The 18,025-nt window shown below is 46.4% G+C and overlaps 7 protein-coding genes across 7 annotated transcripts; 4 read left to right on the top strand and 3 right to left on the bottom strand.

Annotated features, from left to right (window-relative positions):
- Positions 1-254: 254 nt before the first annotated feature.
- N7446_004921 (uncharacterized protein) lies at positions 255-2,516 on the bottom strand (the record flags this gene model as incomplete). Its single annotated transcript, XM_058513669.1, has 5 exons — positions 255-907; positions 958-1,803; positions 1,858-2,193; positions 2,254-2,367; positions 2,450-2,516. The coding sequence occupies 5 exons, from the start codon at positions 2,514-2,516 to the stop codon at positions 255-257; spliced, it is 2,016 nt and encodes a 671-aa protein (XP_058374998.1).
- Positions 2,517-3,540: 1,024 nt separating this feature from the next.
- N7446_004922 (uncharacterized protein) lies at positions 3,541-4,534 on the bottom strand (the record flags this gene model as incomplete). Its single annotated transcript, XM_058513670.1, has 4 exons — positions 3,541-3,624; positions 3,693-4,166; positions 4,339-4,380; positions 4,481-4,534. The coding sequence occupies 4 exons, from the start codon at positions 4,532-4,534 to the stop codon at positions 3,541-3,543; spliced, it is 654 nt and encodes a 217-aa protein (XP_058374999.1).
- Positions 4,535-8,486: 3,952 nt separating this feature from the next.
- N7446_004923 (uncharacterized protein) lies at positions 8,487-8,866 on the top strand (the record flags this gene model as incomplete). The annotated part of the gene is made up of 2 exons (XM_058513671.1): positions 8,487-8,516; positions 8,621-8,866. 2 exons carry the CDS (start codon positions 8,487-8,489, stop codon positions 8,864-8,866), a joined length of 276 nt encoding a protein of 91 aa, XP_058375000.1.
- A 167-nt stretch (positions 8,867-9,033) lies between these two features.
- N7446_004924 (uncharacterized protein) lies at positions 9,034-10,114 on the top strand (the record flags this gene model as incomplete). The annotated part of the gene is made up of 4 exons (XM_058513672.1): positions 9,034-9,298; positions 9,351-9,435; positions 9,495-9,984; positions 10,052-10,114. 4 exons carry the CDS (start codon positions 9,034-9,036, stop codon positions 10,112-10,114), a joined length of 903 nt encoding a protein of 300 aa, XP_058375001.1.
- A 128-nt stretch (positions 10,115-10,242) lies between these two features.
- Positions 10,243-11,382, top strand: N7446_004925 (uncharacterized protein; the record flags this gene model as incomplete). The annotated part of the gene is made up of 6 exons (XM_058513673.1): positions 10,243-10,414; positions 10,481-10,525; positions 10,581-10,766; positions 10,819-10,985; positions 11,051-11,169; positions 11,223-11,382. 6 exons carry the CDS (start codon positions 10,243-10,245, stop codon positions 11,380-11,382), a joined length of 849 nt encoding a protein of 282 aa, XP_058375002.1.
- Positions 11,383-12,387: 1,005 nt separating this feature from the next.
- Positions 12,388-13,391, bottom strand: N7446_004926 (uncharacterized protein; the record flags this gene model as incomplete). Its single annotated transcript, XM_058513674.1, has 2 exons — positions 12,388-12,725; positions 12,812-13,391. The coding sequence occupies 2 exons, from the start codon at positions 13,389-13,391 to the stop codon at positions 12,388-12,390; spliced, it is 918 nt and encodes a 305-aa protein (XP_058375003.1).
- Positions 13,392-15,655: 2,264 nt separating this feature from the next.
- Positions 15,656-17,757, top strand: N7446_004927 (Zn(II)2Cys6 transcription factor; the record flags this gene model as incomplete). Its single annotated transcript, XM_058513675.1, has 3 exons — positions 15,656-15,745; positions 15,797-16,976; positions 17,027-17,757. 3 exons carry the CDS (start codon positions 15,656-15,658, stop codon positions 17,755-17,757), a joined length of 2,001 nt encoding a protein of 666 aa, XP_058375004.1.
- Positions 17,758-18,025: the final 268 nt, after the last annotated feature.

Here is an 18,025-nt window from a genome sequence, read left to right on the forward strand (position 1 = left end):
ATAGTTCAGCTTGTCCAGTCTTCGTTATTTTCGGGTTATACCAGATGAATCTTTACCTTTTGCTCTATGTTTTTCTTCACGTCTTGCCTATGCGTCTTTGGAATTAAACGTAATAATAGTGTATAAATTTTGCATAATAGCACACGCTAATCTATACATACCAAGCTAAACCCGCTAAAATAACCCATTACAATGACCATCCGATACTCCGACATCATGCACATCAAACAAGACGACCCCGAACCTCAAAGACCTCACTTGATATGAACCTGGAACAAATACCGCTGCCGAATCTGAGCAACATCATAAACAATGTACTCATTGTAGTAAAGCCCCGCACTCTGCGCCTGCTGCTGCTTGATCCCGACATCAGGCATCGTAACACCCTCCAAAGCAGGATTCAAACAAACGGCATCCTTCCACCCACCAGGGATATTGCGACCCTTTCCGAGAGTTGCGAGTTTCCCGGTCTGCTTACATACATCGCCGGCATTGTAATCGCTGGTCTCAAGTTCCAGCATTGGGGCGCCGACTTCGGCATCACAGAGTAGGAGAAGAGCCATGCCGCCACTGTTGTAGTGGCAGCAGTAGTTGGCGGATTTGCTGGATGTGTCGGCCAGATACACTCCCTTGCCGAACATGTAGCCGTTGACTGGGGCTTCTGGCGGTGCAATTCGGAGACCTTGGCTGAGGATTCCACCGAAGTTTGTACTGCGGGACCCGTGCCAGAGGAGGCGGCGGTCGCTGTTGGCGATACTGGCATAGGGAGATGTGTTGAAGCGATCATTTTCGCCTTGGCGTTCGATGCGGAAGATGTTGATAACTTTGTATTCTAGGTGGTGGGTTGAGCCACGGGAGTTTTGGAGGTAGTCTTCAAGCTCTTTGAACTCGGTTGATTCGGGGCTCACTGGTTGCTATTAGTTTTGCTCACATTGGTTGATGTAGTTTGGTACTCACGTTCAACCATCTCCTCCATTCCCAGACTCTTGAACTGGCGATCCAGCTCATGGATCTCATCGGCACCCTGGTTGTCTTTCATAATCTCGTTGGTGACATCCATATCGGTCAGTGCCTCAAGAAGCTCTACTTCCTTCTTGATTTGCTCATTGCTTCCTAGAGTAGGAGGTCGATTGCGGCCAAAGACATGGGGAATCAAGGTGTAATAGCGGTCGCTTAGGCTCTCAATAGCATTGATATATGGGAGCCCGTACTTCGCATTCGCGGAGGCCGGTGCTGCGATAAGCTCGGATAGTTCCTTCAGAGCTAAGAAGCCATTTGTCAGGGTCCTCTTGCTGAGCTTTCCGAGAGGCATTTTCTTTGCATCGTAAGACATTGCTGCCAGAGCCTCGAGGACGTGGTTGTTGTTGAAAATGAATTTCATCAAGGACTGGACCGGTTTTGAGAGACCACTCTCAACTTTGACTCCATTCTCCTGCTTGGCCCCGTTCTCCTTCTTGACCTCCTTTTCGTCTTCTTTGTCTTCGTCATCTTCTTCGTAGTTGCGCTCAAGGAACGTGTATTTCCCATTCTTCGGAGTAGCCAGGCGATCTTCCCACTTCAGGCCCGACTTATTCTTGAACTTGGCTTCAAAGTGTCTGATTGCTTCTTCCAAGCTGCCACTTCCAAGCCTGGCTGACTGTCCGTGCTCTCCAACCCGGCCCCATCGGGTCCAAGTAATGTATTGTTGGTTCTTGCCGACCAGTAGTTGGACGCGATAGAATTTGTTGGCATTGCTGGCCGACACAGTTTGATTCAAGGTGGCATCCCAGATCAAACCTGCGTCATCGATGTAGACCGTGGCGTCTGAGGTGAGGGGTCAGTCACTTATTTCCACGATATGTTGCCATCTCAACCCACTTGTAAAGCCGCCCCAATGCTCATTGAAGCCTTCGTCGACTGGGACATTCAGAAACTTTGAACTAGCCTTCTGGATGTCCTTTAGCTTCTTGTTAGGTTCCTCTGCCGGTTCATCCTTCACTGCACTGCGCTTTTTTGATTCAGGCTTCTTGTCAGTGCCGTTTCCATTCTTTTTGGTGTCTGGCTCAGGCGTAGGCTCGGCCTGGGACGCAGGGCGGTTTGCACCCTTGCCGAGGACATATCGTCCTTCTGGCAGTGGTTTCTTTTTCTCGGTCGATTCAATGAGCCAGTCAAGTGAGACAATTTGGCAGCCTGTGACGGCGCTTGCTTGTTTGTCTAATTGGTTTATCAGACAAAAGATCACTATCACTGTGTGATCGTACTTGGCGTACTCACACTTTGATGATTCCTTGTCCACATCCCTGTCTGTGGTGACGAGGTGGGTAAGGTCATCAGTAACGGAGGTGCTGAATGTAGCACCATTGTCCTCAATCATCGACTTCAAGTCCGCTAAGCCAGTGTCAGGAGTCAGCACGGTTTCAGCAACTAGAGTAATCAAACGTGATGCACTGTGTGGTGAAAGGGGTCTTACATTGTTTGAGCTTTGGAAATGTCCCACTCACGGCGATAACTAGCTTTTTGAACGATCTCGCAGGCATTGTGCAACAAGTTGACGAGCGACAATTGAGTCCCAGAAAGTAAACAAATTGTGATCAAAAGGGGCCGAGGGGCGAATACGAGGTGGGGGCTGAAAAGAAAGAGGAGGAGAGGGGGAGAGAACACGGGGACCGTGAAAGTGATGAAAGTGATGAAGAAGAGAAGAATACAGAGTCAACGGAATAGTGGTCGCCTTTTAAACCAGCGTTGTGGTGACCGTCACTCAAGATGGCCTAGGAAACCAGGCACCAATGAGGCTGCTGCCTGGCTAGCGCAAGGCAGCAGAGCCTTAGGTGGAGACCTTTTTCGTAGGGTTTTTGTGTGTTTGTGGACTATATGTAGACTGAATCTTTAATCTAATCTAATCTATTTCCAGGGGTATTATATTATGTATGTGTATACTATACTAACTCTTTGTCCTATGTTAGGAATCTTTGGACGTAGAACGGCACATTGAAACGGTACCTTCCACTTCAACTACTCGGTGTCCAATCTGTCTACTGCTACAGCACTCATCCCTAATTTGGTATTTAGGTGGTTAAACTTGCCAATTGAGCCGTCGTCGACTTGTGTCCTAGGGGGAAAAAAAGTCGCCGAAAAATCGACAATCCTATGAATATATTTCAATGAACGACGGGATAGGATATACGGTATATATAAAAGTAGGTCGCCCATTCTCCTCAAGTAGAGCCTTCTACCCATATCATTCATCTCCAATTCTCCCATTCCTTCGAACTCGGGTGACATTCACCATCCATCGGTTTCAGTATGAAGCTTATCAGGCTCTACCTTCTCGGTACCATGGCTGCTTTGGCTACTGGCGGGTAGCATATTGGAAAGTTCTATCTTGTATTCAACCCAGACTGCACTTGAGCTTAAAAAACGAGGCCATGCCAGGCGAAGAACAGAAACCCAAAATCTCTGCGACGATCCCCTTTCACTAAGTCTTATCTTGTTTGTCGAACCCCAGGTGTTGTTAGGCCGTATCTATCGGGTTTTGTCCCATAAAGGAGTAGACGAGTCTGCCTAATCTGAACCCCCTTCCACATTGGCAATAACGACCCGACGAGTATAGTAGCGTTTGCCGTTAATATTTTCGAATCCCCAAATCTATAAGTTCCTCAAAGTCAACCCCTGTCTATCAGAATACGTGCCAAAGTGAAGTAACGAAAACTCACTTGCTCAGCTGTCCAACCAGTGTCCACGCCTCGTGCAAAGGTTTGGACCCAGCACCCTCTGCTGAATCCATCGCCTCCCCCAGGCTCTACCAGAAAACCTTCACACCTGGTGATGCCATCAGGTAGGATCTCTCCTCGCAGGAATTTCGTTATTGAGTTATCAGTCACTTCCGTCTGAACCTCGACGTCCGGGCGCATGTTGCCTTTCATATCCCTCGCTCCATCAATAAAACGGCTCCAACTTTTGACGGTGCCGAATATATAATCTTTGTGTTTTTGAAGGGCCCAGTTCATGGTTCGCACTTCGTTTGTTCCAGCGAGGTTTCCAGTCGTAGTTTGGAGGACATCGATCACCTTCACCGGTTCTGGGTGGGCGTCAATGTTGATGTCTATGTCTTTCGCCGTGTATGTGGAAATACGAAGGCGGATATTTGTCAAGCAAATTGCTTTTCGAAGCGGCCAAGGGATTCCTTGCTATATTTGGGTCTCAAGCAATTAGCATACTCATCTATGAAACACTTCAAGTTACGCGGAAGAAGCAAGGTTCACGCCCATCATTATGGGAGTATGCTGGCTGGGGCTTAACAAGGATGATCAGTGGCTAAAAGGAGATTTGAATGGTTTTGTCATTCCAAAGTTTACTCACCATTTTCATCATCGGGTCTAACTCGCTCGTTAAGTTCTTGTCCTATGCATAGGTCGGTTAGCATTTGACTACGGACAGCCTACCCAGTCACAACCCTCATATAACTGATTGCATTTCTCATCTGAGGTTCAAGGCCCCTTACCATCACCCAGAGACCGTCGAGTTCTTGGATGGTCATACTGATCGGAGTAGCCATCTTAAGAGCACAGGCTTGGTCTCCAGTGCGGCTCACGCAACCCGTAGGTTTAAACAAGCTCACAATGAAAGTTCGTTTATGAGTTTTCTCAAATCCATCTCACGGCCCCTTCACGGTGTAATGGGAGCCTAACTCGCAACACAAAATCAAAAATTGGACATGGCAAGAGATTTCGCGTTATTATAATACCCCACAACCCCTTGCATTCCTCTATTACCTTAAATTCTAAATTTAAGAAGCGAAGGCGCAAAACGCTGGTTAAAGTTAACTAACTAGTCACTTCTGCATCCCTTGCAGCCTGCATCTAGTCATATCGGCATGCTTCCACCTAAATGTAGCCTCACAGGCGATCATTACTTGAGGCAGCCCAGTGGATCTGTAACGTAATCCACTACCGAGCCGGCCACCCCAAACAGCGAACTAAATGCGACGATTTACAACCTAATATCTCAACAACGGTAGTCTATTGGAGCTTCTCATTATAGCCTCGTGCTCTTCGTGCGATATCCAACCTATATAGGTTCATTAGAGAATATCCTAGACTTGATGATTAAGATATCATCATGATGCAACCTATTAACTTTCTTGAACCTAATATATAGGGCTGGGAAAGTCTTATCAATAGGTATCGACAACTAATAAAGTAAAATAAATCCGTGATTGCTGAGATGTCAAGTTGTAAGTTACCATTTAGTATGGTGTTTGGAGTGGCCGGCTCGGTAGTTGATTACGTTATTCTCAGTGAAAGTTAGAGGAAAGCCAGCACTATATTTGAGGGGATAATCGCAGCTGATGTTTGTGCTTTTCTTCATATCCACAATACATACAGGATCTCTCATCTGCCTTCTTCAAGAAACGTCATTTCAATAAGCTTATCACCCTCGATTCGGTAGGTGGTTTCACCAGAGTAACAAACCGAATATGGGACCGCGTTCCATTTTGTGATCTAGTAATTTTCCCGTCATCATTGTCGAAAATTTGTTGTCGGGTGGAGGTCTAGATCTACTCTAGCCCTCGACCTATTGTGATCAAACAGGGAGACTTTATATATAAGAGCGATTTCCTCGACCGGTCACTAGAGTCATAAGATGGAGCGAAAGGAGTGAATAATATCCCATTTCGCTAGTCCCATGTCTACCCTTCTGCGAATTAACCTGCGTCTTGCCCAGACTGCCGAGACTGCTGGCAAGAACACCTGCTACATCTCTAGCATCTAGATATTTCCACGGCTGTTTTACACAATCTAAAGGCAGCGTAACGCAGATTATTCTGTAGTTGACTCTATACTATGTATGGTACAGATCGTCGAACAATCGATTGGTGACGACAGTTGGCGTCCTTTGGTCGACGTATGAGACAAAGGTCGAATAAGGCTTACCTGCCAATACACTCTAATTCTCGCCTAATTGACTCGCCAGTAGGCTAATATGAGCTGTGGCCAATCTACAAAGATCTATCACTGAGTTGGAATCCCCTTAGCCACGGAGCAACAGCGGATCTGCTAGCTTCTAACAAGAGGGTGTACAACAGAAAGCAATGGGTACTAAAATGGAAAGAAAGGCCAAGATGCGACATGGAAGAGGCCGTAAGTAGGAAAGTGGTAGTGGACGCATATAAAGTCTTAAGAAAGGAAATACATCAATGGCGGAGGAAACTTTGCAAAGAAAATGTGCGTTACAAGCGATGTCACCTAAGTCCTACCAATAGAAGTAATTCGTAGGGAGACAGCCGTTAGTTCTCAAACATTTTCTGGTATTGTCCAATGATAAAGCAAACCAGTTTATGTTGTCCGTATCAAACAATCGGCTGTCGCTAACAATGAGCAAGACAGGATTTCGTTCTTGACTGCTTGTACATGGCATAAAATGGAAGGTTATTGTTATACTTGGACCAAGTGAACAATCCTTGAAGGACGTAAATTGTCACTTTAGATAGAGTGGAAAGTCTATCCCATCTTAGATAGGCAGTGTAAAAGACAACAGCCGCCTCCAGAATTGTCATCGCCATGGTGGCACAGAAGGTGAACATGTACAATCGCACAAGCGCCGTAGTCGCAGGTTGGAAGCACCGTCGAAGAATGAGGCTCGCGGTCTTGATGAACCCGTAGGCGTCGGATAACACAACTGCCACAGTGTAAGTGCTGTCCCCATAACGTGTCTGGCCCTCAGTAAGACTTACGCCACAATAAACAAATATCAGCCATCGTTGTCACTTCAGCAAAAAGCAGCGGCTTGCCGACAGGTAGGCTCACGTTCCAGGCTGCATATCCTTGAATAATCAGCAGACCACCATAGTGATGTAAGGTGTCCACAAACTTCAACCTTTCTTCGCAAAGAAGCTGAAATAAGAACAACGCGGAAAGAACAGCCGTTGCAAAGAATGCTGAGTCTCCAAGCTTAAATTTGGAATTACCGAAGCATGGATCAGACCAACGTCTACCTTGCATAAGCACCAGGTAGACAGGGCCCACACTGAACGTCAGGGAAATGGTCTTGAGAATGAAATCAATGTGGTCCATCTGAAAATTTCTCCGTTGTCGAGGCTGTAAATCCGAGTACGACTTTCTGTACCGGTTTCTGAAGAAGGCAGGGGTGAGAATACATCGATATAGGAGGCCAGCAAAAGCCACGAGGCAAGAAGTTGTGAGTGCAGAGTAGCTACTACCCCTCGTCAAGACCACACAGTCCAGGTATAAGGGGCTAGAGGGAGCATCCTGTGGGCTGAGACCAAGGAAGTCTTGGCAACCAGCGCTGTACAGGCTGCGCATTGTTGAGAGTCCTGATTTCTGTATTACGTTCATCAACCGGAGGAGTGCGAGTAATGGACACACGGCGCACAGCTAAAAGAAGAATGTATAGAAAATCTGCTGCTTTGATTGTAAGCATGGAATGAATCTTGAATGTATCGGAGGTTTTATTTACCTGGCGACTGGCGGTATCCACAGCTATCAAAGGTAAGGGACCTTCTGAACAACAACAATGAGATACTCCCTTGCTGACCGTTCGGAAAAAGTGGACGAGTCTTTTCTTCTCTTTTCTTTTTGGTATTAAGGGATTGCATTACGTTGCTACATTTTGTTGCGATTGCCTGGGCAGCTTAGTACCTTTTAGTATAGCGAGAGCATAGAAGATACGTACCTAGGGATTCGCTGTTTTGCTAAAAAAAAAAAAAAAAAAAAAAAATTTTTTTAGCAAACTACCTGCGTTCTCCCCTGAAGTTAAATACTGCAAGGCAGCGAATTGCAGGGATGGGATTTACCGCAGTGTTGGTTATTTGGCCCTGGAATTTCTTTTATTCTTGTCTTTGCGGAATTTCTTCGGGTATAAGCTGCGACTGTAGGAACCAGAACATCTGATTTTAGCAAGTCATTTAATCTTTTTACCTTTCAGTTGCACGTTGGTACGGGAATAACTATGATAAACCCAAACTCCCCACCTAATGCCCCCTAGTACACTAGCGCTAGGCACCTCCCGCCCACTCCCCCCGCTCGTGCATACCTTTATTGAACTTTACCTCCCTTTTCACGTAATTCCCCCTTCTATTTTCCGAGGAGGGAGCTACAGGACGTGAGTAAATAGAGAAACAGAGGTTGGTACCTATTATTAAATACATTTCTTATCCCTTGCCTCCCATAATTTCGCATTCCACTTATCCCAGTTATCCCTCCGGTAAAGGCTCTAGTGGGACAGTATCTCACCAACGTAGGTTCCACGCCATCTATATGTGAAAGTGAGTCCAACTGTTATCATCTACAGATTCGCGCTTACATGACGGTTATAGATTCGAGAAAAACGGATGTACCGACCCAAGAAGTCCATACAAATACGACAGAAGAATAAGTGTCGGGGCCAAACTTCATCTTCCAGTCACGCCCCAAAATAGCTACATTGCCGATTTTGCATCATGGGCAACGGAACCTGCCTTTCGGGACAAACGCCTATTCCCCTTAGCAATGCTAGTTCATGTGCTCTGGGATTTCTCTGTATGTGAGCTAATTGTTATTTTCCCTTTTCACCATTCGATAGCACCAAAATCGTACAATTTGTATCTCCCTCAAAGTGGCTAAATCTGATCCATGGTGTATAGGCCTCAATACGACAACGGAGTATCCACCTGTCTTTTGCCCACCAACGGAGGCATGTCACGCCATTCGGTCAAAGCCCGTTGACAACGTATGTTCCACGCCCCAAGGACGCTACGAACCTATCGTTTGCCTCCCGGGACACTATTGCCCACCTGGTGGACGAGAACAAATTCGGTGTGAACAAGGCTACTATTGTCCTCAAGGCACATACCAACCGATCAAATGCAAAGCTCTATCAATCTGTCTAGAGGGGAGCGAGCGAGAACTATCGCTGGTCGGAATTGTCTCTTTAGCAGTGATATATCTGCTGTGGCTTCTGTCATATAAATTTTCAAAGCGATGGGAAACCATCCAAGCATGGGTGACACTCGAAAGATACACTAGAAGAAAAAGGAGCAGGAGGCCTGACACCGAAATGGTACAGCTTGCGCCCAGCACAACCGACGTGTCGAAATCTGGGGAAAGAGCAGTTGCAGAGAATCCCACCGGTGTTCATTCACCCACTATTTTTGAGACGTTGATCAAAGACAGAAACATTCACGAACTGGGCTTGGAGTTCTCTCTTCGCGAGATACAATGCAACTTGGGTGATAAGTTGCATCCAATCTTGCAAGGTATTTCAGGAAGAATTATGAAAGGCCGTCTTTTTGGAATCTTGGGGCCTTCTGGAGCAGGAAAGTGTAAGTTCACTATACCCGATACAGCTGCGCTTTGTGCTAAAGCTAAAAAAAGCTACATTGATCAACATTCTGGCGGGAAGATCAAAGCCCACCTACGGGTCCATATCTATCAATGAGGTTTCAGGTGATCCGACGAAGTCAGTTCAGTGCTACGCGCGGAAACGTTCATTTCTCACGGGCCTTATAGATTTCATAGCGTTATTGGTCTCGTACCGCAAGATGACATTGCTTTGGAAGATCTCACTGTCAAGGAAAATGTTCTCCATGCCGCGCGTATTCGGCTCGGTGGGCTATGGGATGACGCCAAGATAGGATTGCATGTTGACCAAATCCTCGATTATCTTGGACTAACACACGTGATGGATCAGCGTGTGGGAAGCATTGAGAAAAGAGGTATTTCCGGGGGTGAGCGCAAGCGAGTTTCCATTGCCCTTGGAATTGTTGCTATGCCGATGGCAGTTATTCTGGACGAGCCAACTTCGGGTCTGGATGCAACAACCGCCCTATCGATAATGAACCTGCTGAAATCGCTATCAACCTTGGGTATCACCGTCATATGCGCTATTCATCAGCCTCGGAGAGACATCTACCAGCTGCTAGATGACATTATTGTTTTGAATCTTGGCAAACAAATTTACCTTGGGGAGACATCTACTGCGCATAAACACTTTGAAACACTTGGCAGTGTCTTTCCCCCAGGATGTAATCCTGCTGATGTTATCATAGACTGCGTCACTAATTTACCATTCTCAGCTTCGCATCATTATCAAGGAAGTCCGACTGATTGTTTACCAATGCCCTCGGGAGACAGAATAAGTGGAAGCACTATGCAGGTGGCGGAGTTGAGGACATCATTCGTTCAACACACGACGACCTGGTACCGTCAGGTACTTTTATATCTGCTATGTGGCATCAAGCAGCAACATCGACAGATTTTTAGCCTAATGCTTGAAATTAGCACCTCGGCAGCTGCAGGGATTTTAATTGGCTTATCAATATACGAATTCAAAGGCCACATATTTCAGGGCTATTTCCGACAGCCTTTCGGTCCCTTATCAAGCGCAGTCAACTATACCACCCTTCCAACTGCCGGTATACTGTGTAGCCTGGCAATCAGTAAGTAGATATTTTACATCAAGAGGCTTTAGATTCAAACTTGAGACTAAAAACTTTTTGCTATAGGCCTTTCAGCCGCACCAGCTGGAATAAGGATCATTGCTGATGAGAGTTCGTGAAATATTCATACATAGTTACGACCCTTTTACTAACCGGATTATATCAGAGCTTATCTTCTACCAGGATGTCTACACAGGTCATTCAGCAAGCGCCTATTTGCTTGGAAAAGACTTAGCCACCTGGCCACGGATTCTCGTGTCGTCATTGCAATTCACAACATTCTACATGATCCTCGCAACCACCGTGATCCCTTTTCACATTTTGTTCTCACTTAATGTGGTATACTTCTTCTGTGAGAGAACATTTAGCTCTGCGAGATGTTGCCATGCTGATTGTACATCTAGGTATCTATGGGCTTGCGTCGCTTGTGGCGTCGCTTGTCAAGCGCCAGGATGCGCTATTATTGGCTATGCTTGCAACTCTGATATGCGGGGTTCTGGACGGCTTTGGCCCACGTCTAACCCTTGTCAAAACATGGGGTATGGAATGGCTGTGGTATATGTGCCCTGGTGTAAGTTTTTTGCGCAATCGTTCTTCCTATAGTTTTCCGGGTGATTGCTGACATCGAGCGAGTAGACTTGGTACGCCGAGGCCTTTTTCAGTGAACATATTGTCCCCTTCTCGTATTTGTACGACATTGATGCTGCTGCAAGATTTGTTGGCTATGTAACAGGAAGAACTGCCCTCGACATCTGGTATGTCAAATCCACCCTCGTTCTTGGTCCATACAGCTGACTGATTTTATTAGTTTAATCTTCGCAATAGGTGTTCTTTACCGCATTCTTGCTTATATTGTGTTGATATTACCGATCATGGATTTCAGAGTTATAGGAAGGTTTTTTGGGTCGAGCCAAAAGGCCGTTCTTAGGGTCTATTCTGCTCGCTCACCGGGCAATAGTACAGACTAAACGGACAAGAAACGGCACATTTTCAAACACACGTCTACCAGACATTCCTTGTACTATTGAAAATATCCCGCTTCACTCAGTCACGCTCCCGCTGCGATATAAAATTTTCGAGACTCTGGACCTATTGAGTTCTGTAAGCCCTAGGCACTAAATTAAATGATCAATAATATCTCAGTGTTATCGATTCTCTACGATGCTTTCTGTAGGGCTACTTGCCAACATACTGTCGGCAGAACGGCCAATGCGGCAGGCTGACGCTCGCTAAAAGTTCCTTCGCACTAAAAAGAGCTTACAAAATGCTTGTGCTGGGGAGTAGACTCAAATCGTCTCATTTATGGACACTTGCTGGAATCATGTCTAACACCGCGTACATCGTGTATTACAACCAACACTAATCAAGTTACCGTAATTGATCTCTGTGAGAGAAGCATGTTCCATGTTATAACCTAGTCTTAAACAAAAGGATTCAAGGGCTAAGATGTACGTATCTAGTAATATCTTTGTAGGTTCTTGACAGGTCCTGGGAACTAGTGGCATTAATGTTATATAGAACGCGAGGAAACGAGCAGCATCACGTAATTGGAAATCATTATAGAAACTGGTCTTTTCTGGCCTTGTCTGAGTAGTCATGACTTGTGCTTTCATCCGGCTAATAACTTCATACTTAGTGGCTTCACCGATTATTCTATGAAGACAACCGCTGTTGAAGTATTGTTTTGTAGGGATGTGCTAGTTATAGCGCTAAGTATAGTTCACTCCCACCCTTTCCCCAACCCAGAAATGTTGTCTAAACTTCTCCAAAACCGAACTGACATGGGTTTTAAGTCCGACTTCTATAACCCAACCTTACCGAAGACCTAATGTTAGGTACCTACTAGGGCCCTTGTCGTGCCTTCATTCATTTCCACGTGGTTTCAAATAATGTAAAAACTTTGATGATATGGCAGTTAACTAGTTACCATATTTGACACGGACGGTAATTCATTGGCGGTATAATTATACCCGCTACTGATCATCGGTTACTCCCACAATTTTCACCGAGTCCTCCCAAAGTCTGCCTTCGCTCTCCCTGTCGTAGGTGTGACTGACATAGTCCGCACTTGTCATATCGCTAAGATCGTCTCCACGCTTTGCCTCAGCACAGTTAGAGAGATACCTGCCCTCTTTATTCTCCCATTCCTTGCCAATAGCAGCCCACACCGTGGTCGCAGCACCCTGCTCCGGGCTCTTCAAGCTCTTGACTAGAGCCTTATCTTCTAACATTGCCGCAAGATCTGCTTCCGGGATGTGCTTCGAGAGACCAGTTGCAATTCCACCAGGGTGAACACTCGTTGCATGAAGCCCTTGAGATCCATAGCGGCGCTCAATCTCATTGGCCATGTATATGTTGGCGGTTTTAGATTGCGCGTAGGATACCCAGGGGTTGTACCCCCTTTTTCGAAATTGTAGTTGTCTGTTGCATTGATACCGTTGAGACGGTGGGCGGAAGAGGACACATTGACAACTCGAGAATGGAAATTAGGGGTAGTGGCGGCCAGTAGCGCTGGCTTCAACAGCTGGAAGAGGAGGAAATGAGAGAGGTGGTTGGTGCCAAACTGCAACTCGTGGCCATTTTTGGTGAATTCAAGACCTGGCACTGCCATGATTCCAGCGTTGTTGATCAGAATATTGATCTTGTCGGTTTTTCCGAGGATCGCCTTCGCAGCGGCACGTACGCTTTCGAAGGATTCTAGATCCATTTCGATGAACTCCGTACGGCCCGGTTCAGAGATGTCGGTCAAGGCATCCTTGGCTTTTCTGATATCTCTAGCTGTCAAGAAAAGTCTCGCTCCAGTAATGGAGAGAGCACGCGCCGTTTCAATACCAAGGCCGGACGAGGTTCCGGTGATGACGATCACTCTGCCCTCAAGCTTTCCTTCCATTCCTTCATCTTTGACCACCTGCAATGCTGTTGGTCGAGAGTCGCCTGGTCCCTCCGGGCTAACGTGAGCTTTAGCGTATCGAGACATCTGAAAGCAGTGGGTGTGAAGACTGCCAGGATTGACGTGGAAATGAATAGCAGAGGAAGCGGTGAAAACAATTGTTCTCGTGTTTATAGAAAGACGAAAAGTGAAAGGGGAAAGCAGCATATTTATATATCTCGTCTGTCCTCGCATTCTATGCCGTTGACACCCAGGCCAGAAACCTTTGGGACTGGCTGACAAGTTTTGCCTGTTTAGTCCATTCGTGGTTATGCACTGAACCTTAGCTCGTCGCCGGTTTCCTCTTGATTTTACGGTTCAATATGGGGCTTGCTGACTATTTTTGCCTCTTTAGTCTATTTCGAACAAAGTGGTGATACGCTAAGCATTAGCTCTCATCCTTCCGAGGGTTGCCGGTTCCTTTCCATACTTAACGTTCAACTTGTGGGGCTGGCTGACTAGTTTTGCCTCTTTCTCCCTAGCTAACTTATCACATGGGTTCGCCAATGTGCCCTTGTCGATATATAGACAAATCTATCCTTACTTTCCGGCCACCTGGAAGCTGACCGTTCTCTCCTTTTTCGTCCCTGTTAAGAGAGCTCAAAAAAATGGACCCCCAAAAGGATTGTGATTACAGAGACCTTGACCTATCGTCAAATTTTATTTGGCATACTACAGAGGCGAAAAAATCCAATCAGGACTGGACAAGCACCGAAGATAGGAAGCAGCGGAAGAAAATCCAAAATCGGATAAACCAAAGAGCTCATAGTAAGTACACCGCTCTCCGCGAAGCTTGCTGTGTTTTGTCTTCGATTAATCTAGTTAACTGAGTGCATTAGGAAAACGAATCAGCGAGATAAAAGCCCAAAATCCAAAATCTGGACAACGCCCGTACCGAGTGGATCGTTGGCGAGTTGCGAACAACAAAGTCTCCCAACCCAACGACAATATATCAACCTCGATGAACGAATTGGCAAATCAAACTCCATTTCGTCAGAATATTGGAAGCGTAATTGGATTTGCGCCTGTGTCTGGACATTCTCACCAAAGGTCAGGCGTAGCTGCCATTTCAGCACAGTCTGACAAATCTCCCCAAATCCAATTTCCTCTCCCTTCTGACCATCTACTACATCTTATCCACTACAACGTATTTCGTGCACTTGTTTCCAATAAAGACGTCTTGAGGAATTTTGCGACAATAATCACCTCAAATGATGATGTTGACAATCCGCAACGTGGCAGACGACTTTGCGATGGCCCCACGGTCATACACCCGCTCTATCCGGGCCCTCCAAGCTCACTCTTTCCAACATCTTTACAGATGGTTCATCCTCACTCTAACTGGATTGACATGTTTCCTTTTCCACAAATTCGGGACAATCTGATCCAATGTGAGGCCTATGTTGACGTTGTGGATTTTCTGAAGGACCTCTTTGGAGACATGGTGAACGATAATTTATCTATCACGCCAGAGACATCTGGATCCTTTTCAACCTCGGCCAAAATTTTAATTCAAGGGGAAGATGACGACATGGTCACTGCTGGGCGCAAAGGCCTGATTGTATGGGGGAGGCGCACTTGAAAGAGAGCTGGGAGGCTACTCCGGGGTTCCTCAAGAAATGGGCATGCCTCTTAAAGGGCTGTGAGGAATTGATTGAAATAAGCAATCGCTGGAGGACAATAAGGGGAGAAAATCCCATTGTTCTAGCTAATTGATTCGCTCCTTCTCCGTGGGACTTGCAATTAGCACGTCTCTGGCATGACTCTTAGCCTTCGCATAGAGGACCAGCAATTGGTCTCTTATTACAACCTACACATATATTACCGATAGACTGTATTTCCCGAACTCATCCTGCTACCTAGAACCTCGCAGGGTCCTAACAGAAATACTTTATGTCTGTGGGCTCACTAAACGCAGTCTGAGTACTTAGTGAGCACAACCTGAGTGCTCACCGAGCATAACCTGAACATTATTTTGACATTACTAAGTATACGCTGAGCATCACCAAGTCCAAGTACAAATAAGTACTCAGTGAGCATCACCATTGAGCGCCCTCATGAAGCGGCTGCACCCCGACCGGGAAATTTGCATCCGCGGCCTAGAATCCGGTCTATAAAGCTACATATATGACCCACAGGAAAACTCATGATGCTAAAAGCTAGAAGTAGCTCTCGCCGTTCATATGTGGCATAGATTCGGACTTTCTGCTTTAGGCAAGTCGCCGCCCGCTCCGGTGGCGGGGAACCCTTCTACCTCCGCCCTCCGGGGAAGAACTGCAACTTCCAACCCTGTAGTTGAGATGTGATTCATGATGGAACTGACATTTCTGATTAGCCGTGACGGAGACAATGTCAAAAGAGGGCAGATAAGGCGTGCGTGCAACTCTTGTCGTCAGAAAAAAGTGAGCTACAGATATGCATCAGTCCAGAATATCCACCCTAATTCTTCTTAGAAACGGTGCTACCACAATGAAGAACCGATCAAGACAGATGTTTCGAAAGGACTACATCATAATTCCAGCCGTATTCCTACTCCCTATGACACCCCTGAGCGCTCGAGAAGGGACTCAGTGATCCGAGGTAGATCCGCATCTCCAGCCAGAGAACAGCAAAGTGACTACACACTTGAAAGGTCCCGGGTCCATGGGACCGGTAGCTCAACTGTCTCTGAGGCAAGTCCACTTACAGACCAAGAGCATGATTCGCGTCAATTTGCGTGCGACTCGAACCCAATGGCGACTTTGATGGACAACGACGAATCACGGTTAAAGAACAGTCAGGGCAAGAAAGGCGATGTAGGAGCGTGGTTGTGCCCTGGAGAGAATTACCTTGATTCATTAGAGAACTGCAACACACTACAATTGCCGCGGGGGTCGCATTTGCAGCCAACAGACATCAACACAGATTACCTGCCACCAAAAAAGAGCCAAATAGCTTTGATAGACGTCTATTTCCGTCGGATACACCCCATACTGCCTCTTCTCGATGAGCAGATAGTGCGAGACAATTTTCAAGCCGGCTCTCTGCATGTTCGCCTTCTCCAAACGATATGTCTTGTCGCAGCAAAAGACCGGACCACAAGACCTCTTCTGTGCCTCGGCCAGAGCTCGGAAGTTCTCCAACTGGAGAGGTTTACTAGTATACTCTATACCGACATTATGCAAAATATACCAAGGACACCCAGAAAGAAGATAATCTACATTCAAATCTTGACCCTTTTGTCGCTCCACGAATGGGGCCCTACTGGCTCCGAAGATCGTTCTTTGAACCTGGCGCAGGCCATCCACCATGCACATACCATCGGCATACACTTGATGAGAACAGACCAGCAGCCTACTACTTCACTAAAGGCTCTATTTTGGTGTTTGTGGAGTTTGGACAAATGGAATGCTGCTATGAATGGCAGACCGATCGTGATACATGACCGCGACATGAACCAGCAAGTGGACGACGTTAGCTCATCGTTCCCAGCCTCGTTCCGGCTCTGGCTTCGTATCGCCGAGAAGCTGGGTAAGGTGATTCTATTTTATCGGCCGATCATCAACGGGGTTGATCATGAGGAACTTGAGCTTCCCGCCTTTGAAGAACTTATTAAGGATTGCGATGCGTGGAAATTACCATCAGACTTGCTTGGTATGAAATATATACTGATATTCATTTGGATTGGTACTAATCTATATTAGAGTCGAGCGAGCTCCTGTATCACGCGGTTACTATTCTCTCCACACATTCCGATGGCCTTCAAGGGCGTTCACGGCCAAGAAATTCAAGTATTCGACAAACCCACTCGATCTTCTCTATCGCGTCTTTGATCCAAAAGAGAGATATTCAAATCCTATCCCCGTTGCCAATGCTCGGTTACACTATATCCCTCGCTTTCTCAGTAACTTACAAACAACTAAGAGAAAGTCAATTAGCCAGCACCCGCCACACAGCCATTGGGCACATGCGTCAATTTCATCAATATCTTGAACAATCTTCTTCTACATGGTGGTCTACTGCCGTGATGGCTAGACTAGGAAATCGCGTGCTGGACAGCATCCAACCCACCATAGATGATCAAGATTCCACAGCCCCAGTGAATGATACTCTCCGACCGAATTCTCGACGAAGAATGGGATATCGGCGCTCACACCATGATGAGGATGAAGTTTTGGGGTCACACTCCAGCGTGGACTGTATGCAAGGGTTGGGGCGGGCAGAGGCCAGAATAGAGAGGGTAAGCCCTCTCGATATTCAACTACGGTCAGATGACTTGTCCAATTTGGACATTTCCGTCGCGAATCCATTTCTGGGAGCTCCTGGGATCGAAGATTATGACATTTTTTTCAACAATTTCCCTGATGTTAACTTCCCCAGCGGAAATGATCAACTGTTGATGGATCTGGACATGTCGGGGTTCGAATATGATTGACCGAGGGATGTATAGAAAGATACCACCGGAACAAGTTTTCAATAGTCAAATCATCATACCCCATATTTTCTCCGTATGATTTCATACGTGGCCAAACAGGGCCATGGCCAAGATAAAGTTCCGTTCATTGGAATCTGGACTCCGACCCAATTTGGGAAAGTCCGCATTCTTCGCCGACGCGAGTACAGCGTAAATAAAGTGCGATGGTTCCCACGAAATTAAATCTACCGGCTGGAATCCCACAGAAGTATGATTTCAAGGTTCAATT

The sequence above is a fragment of the Penicillium canescens genome, assembly GCF_028828765.1.
Source record: "Penicillium canescens strain IBT 15451 chromosome Unknown utg000003l_segment0_segment0, whole genome shotgun sequence".
Lineage (NCBI taxonomy): Eukaryota > Fungi > Ascomycota > Eurotiomycetes > Eurotiales > Aspergillaceae > Penicillium > Penicillium canescens.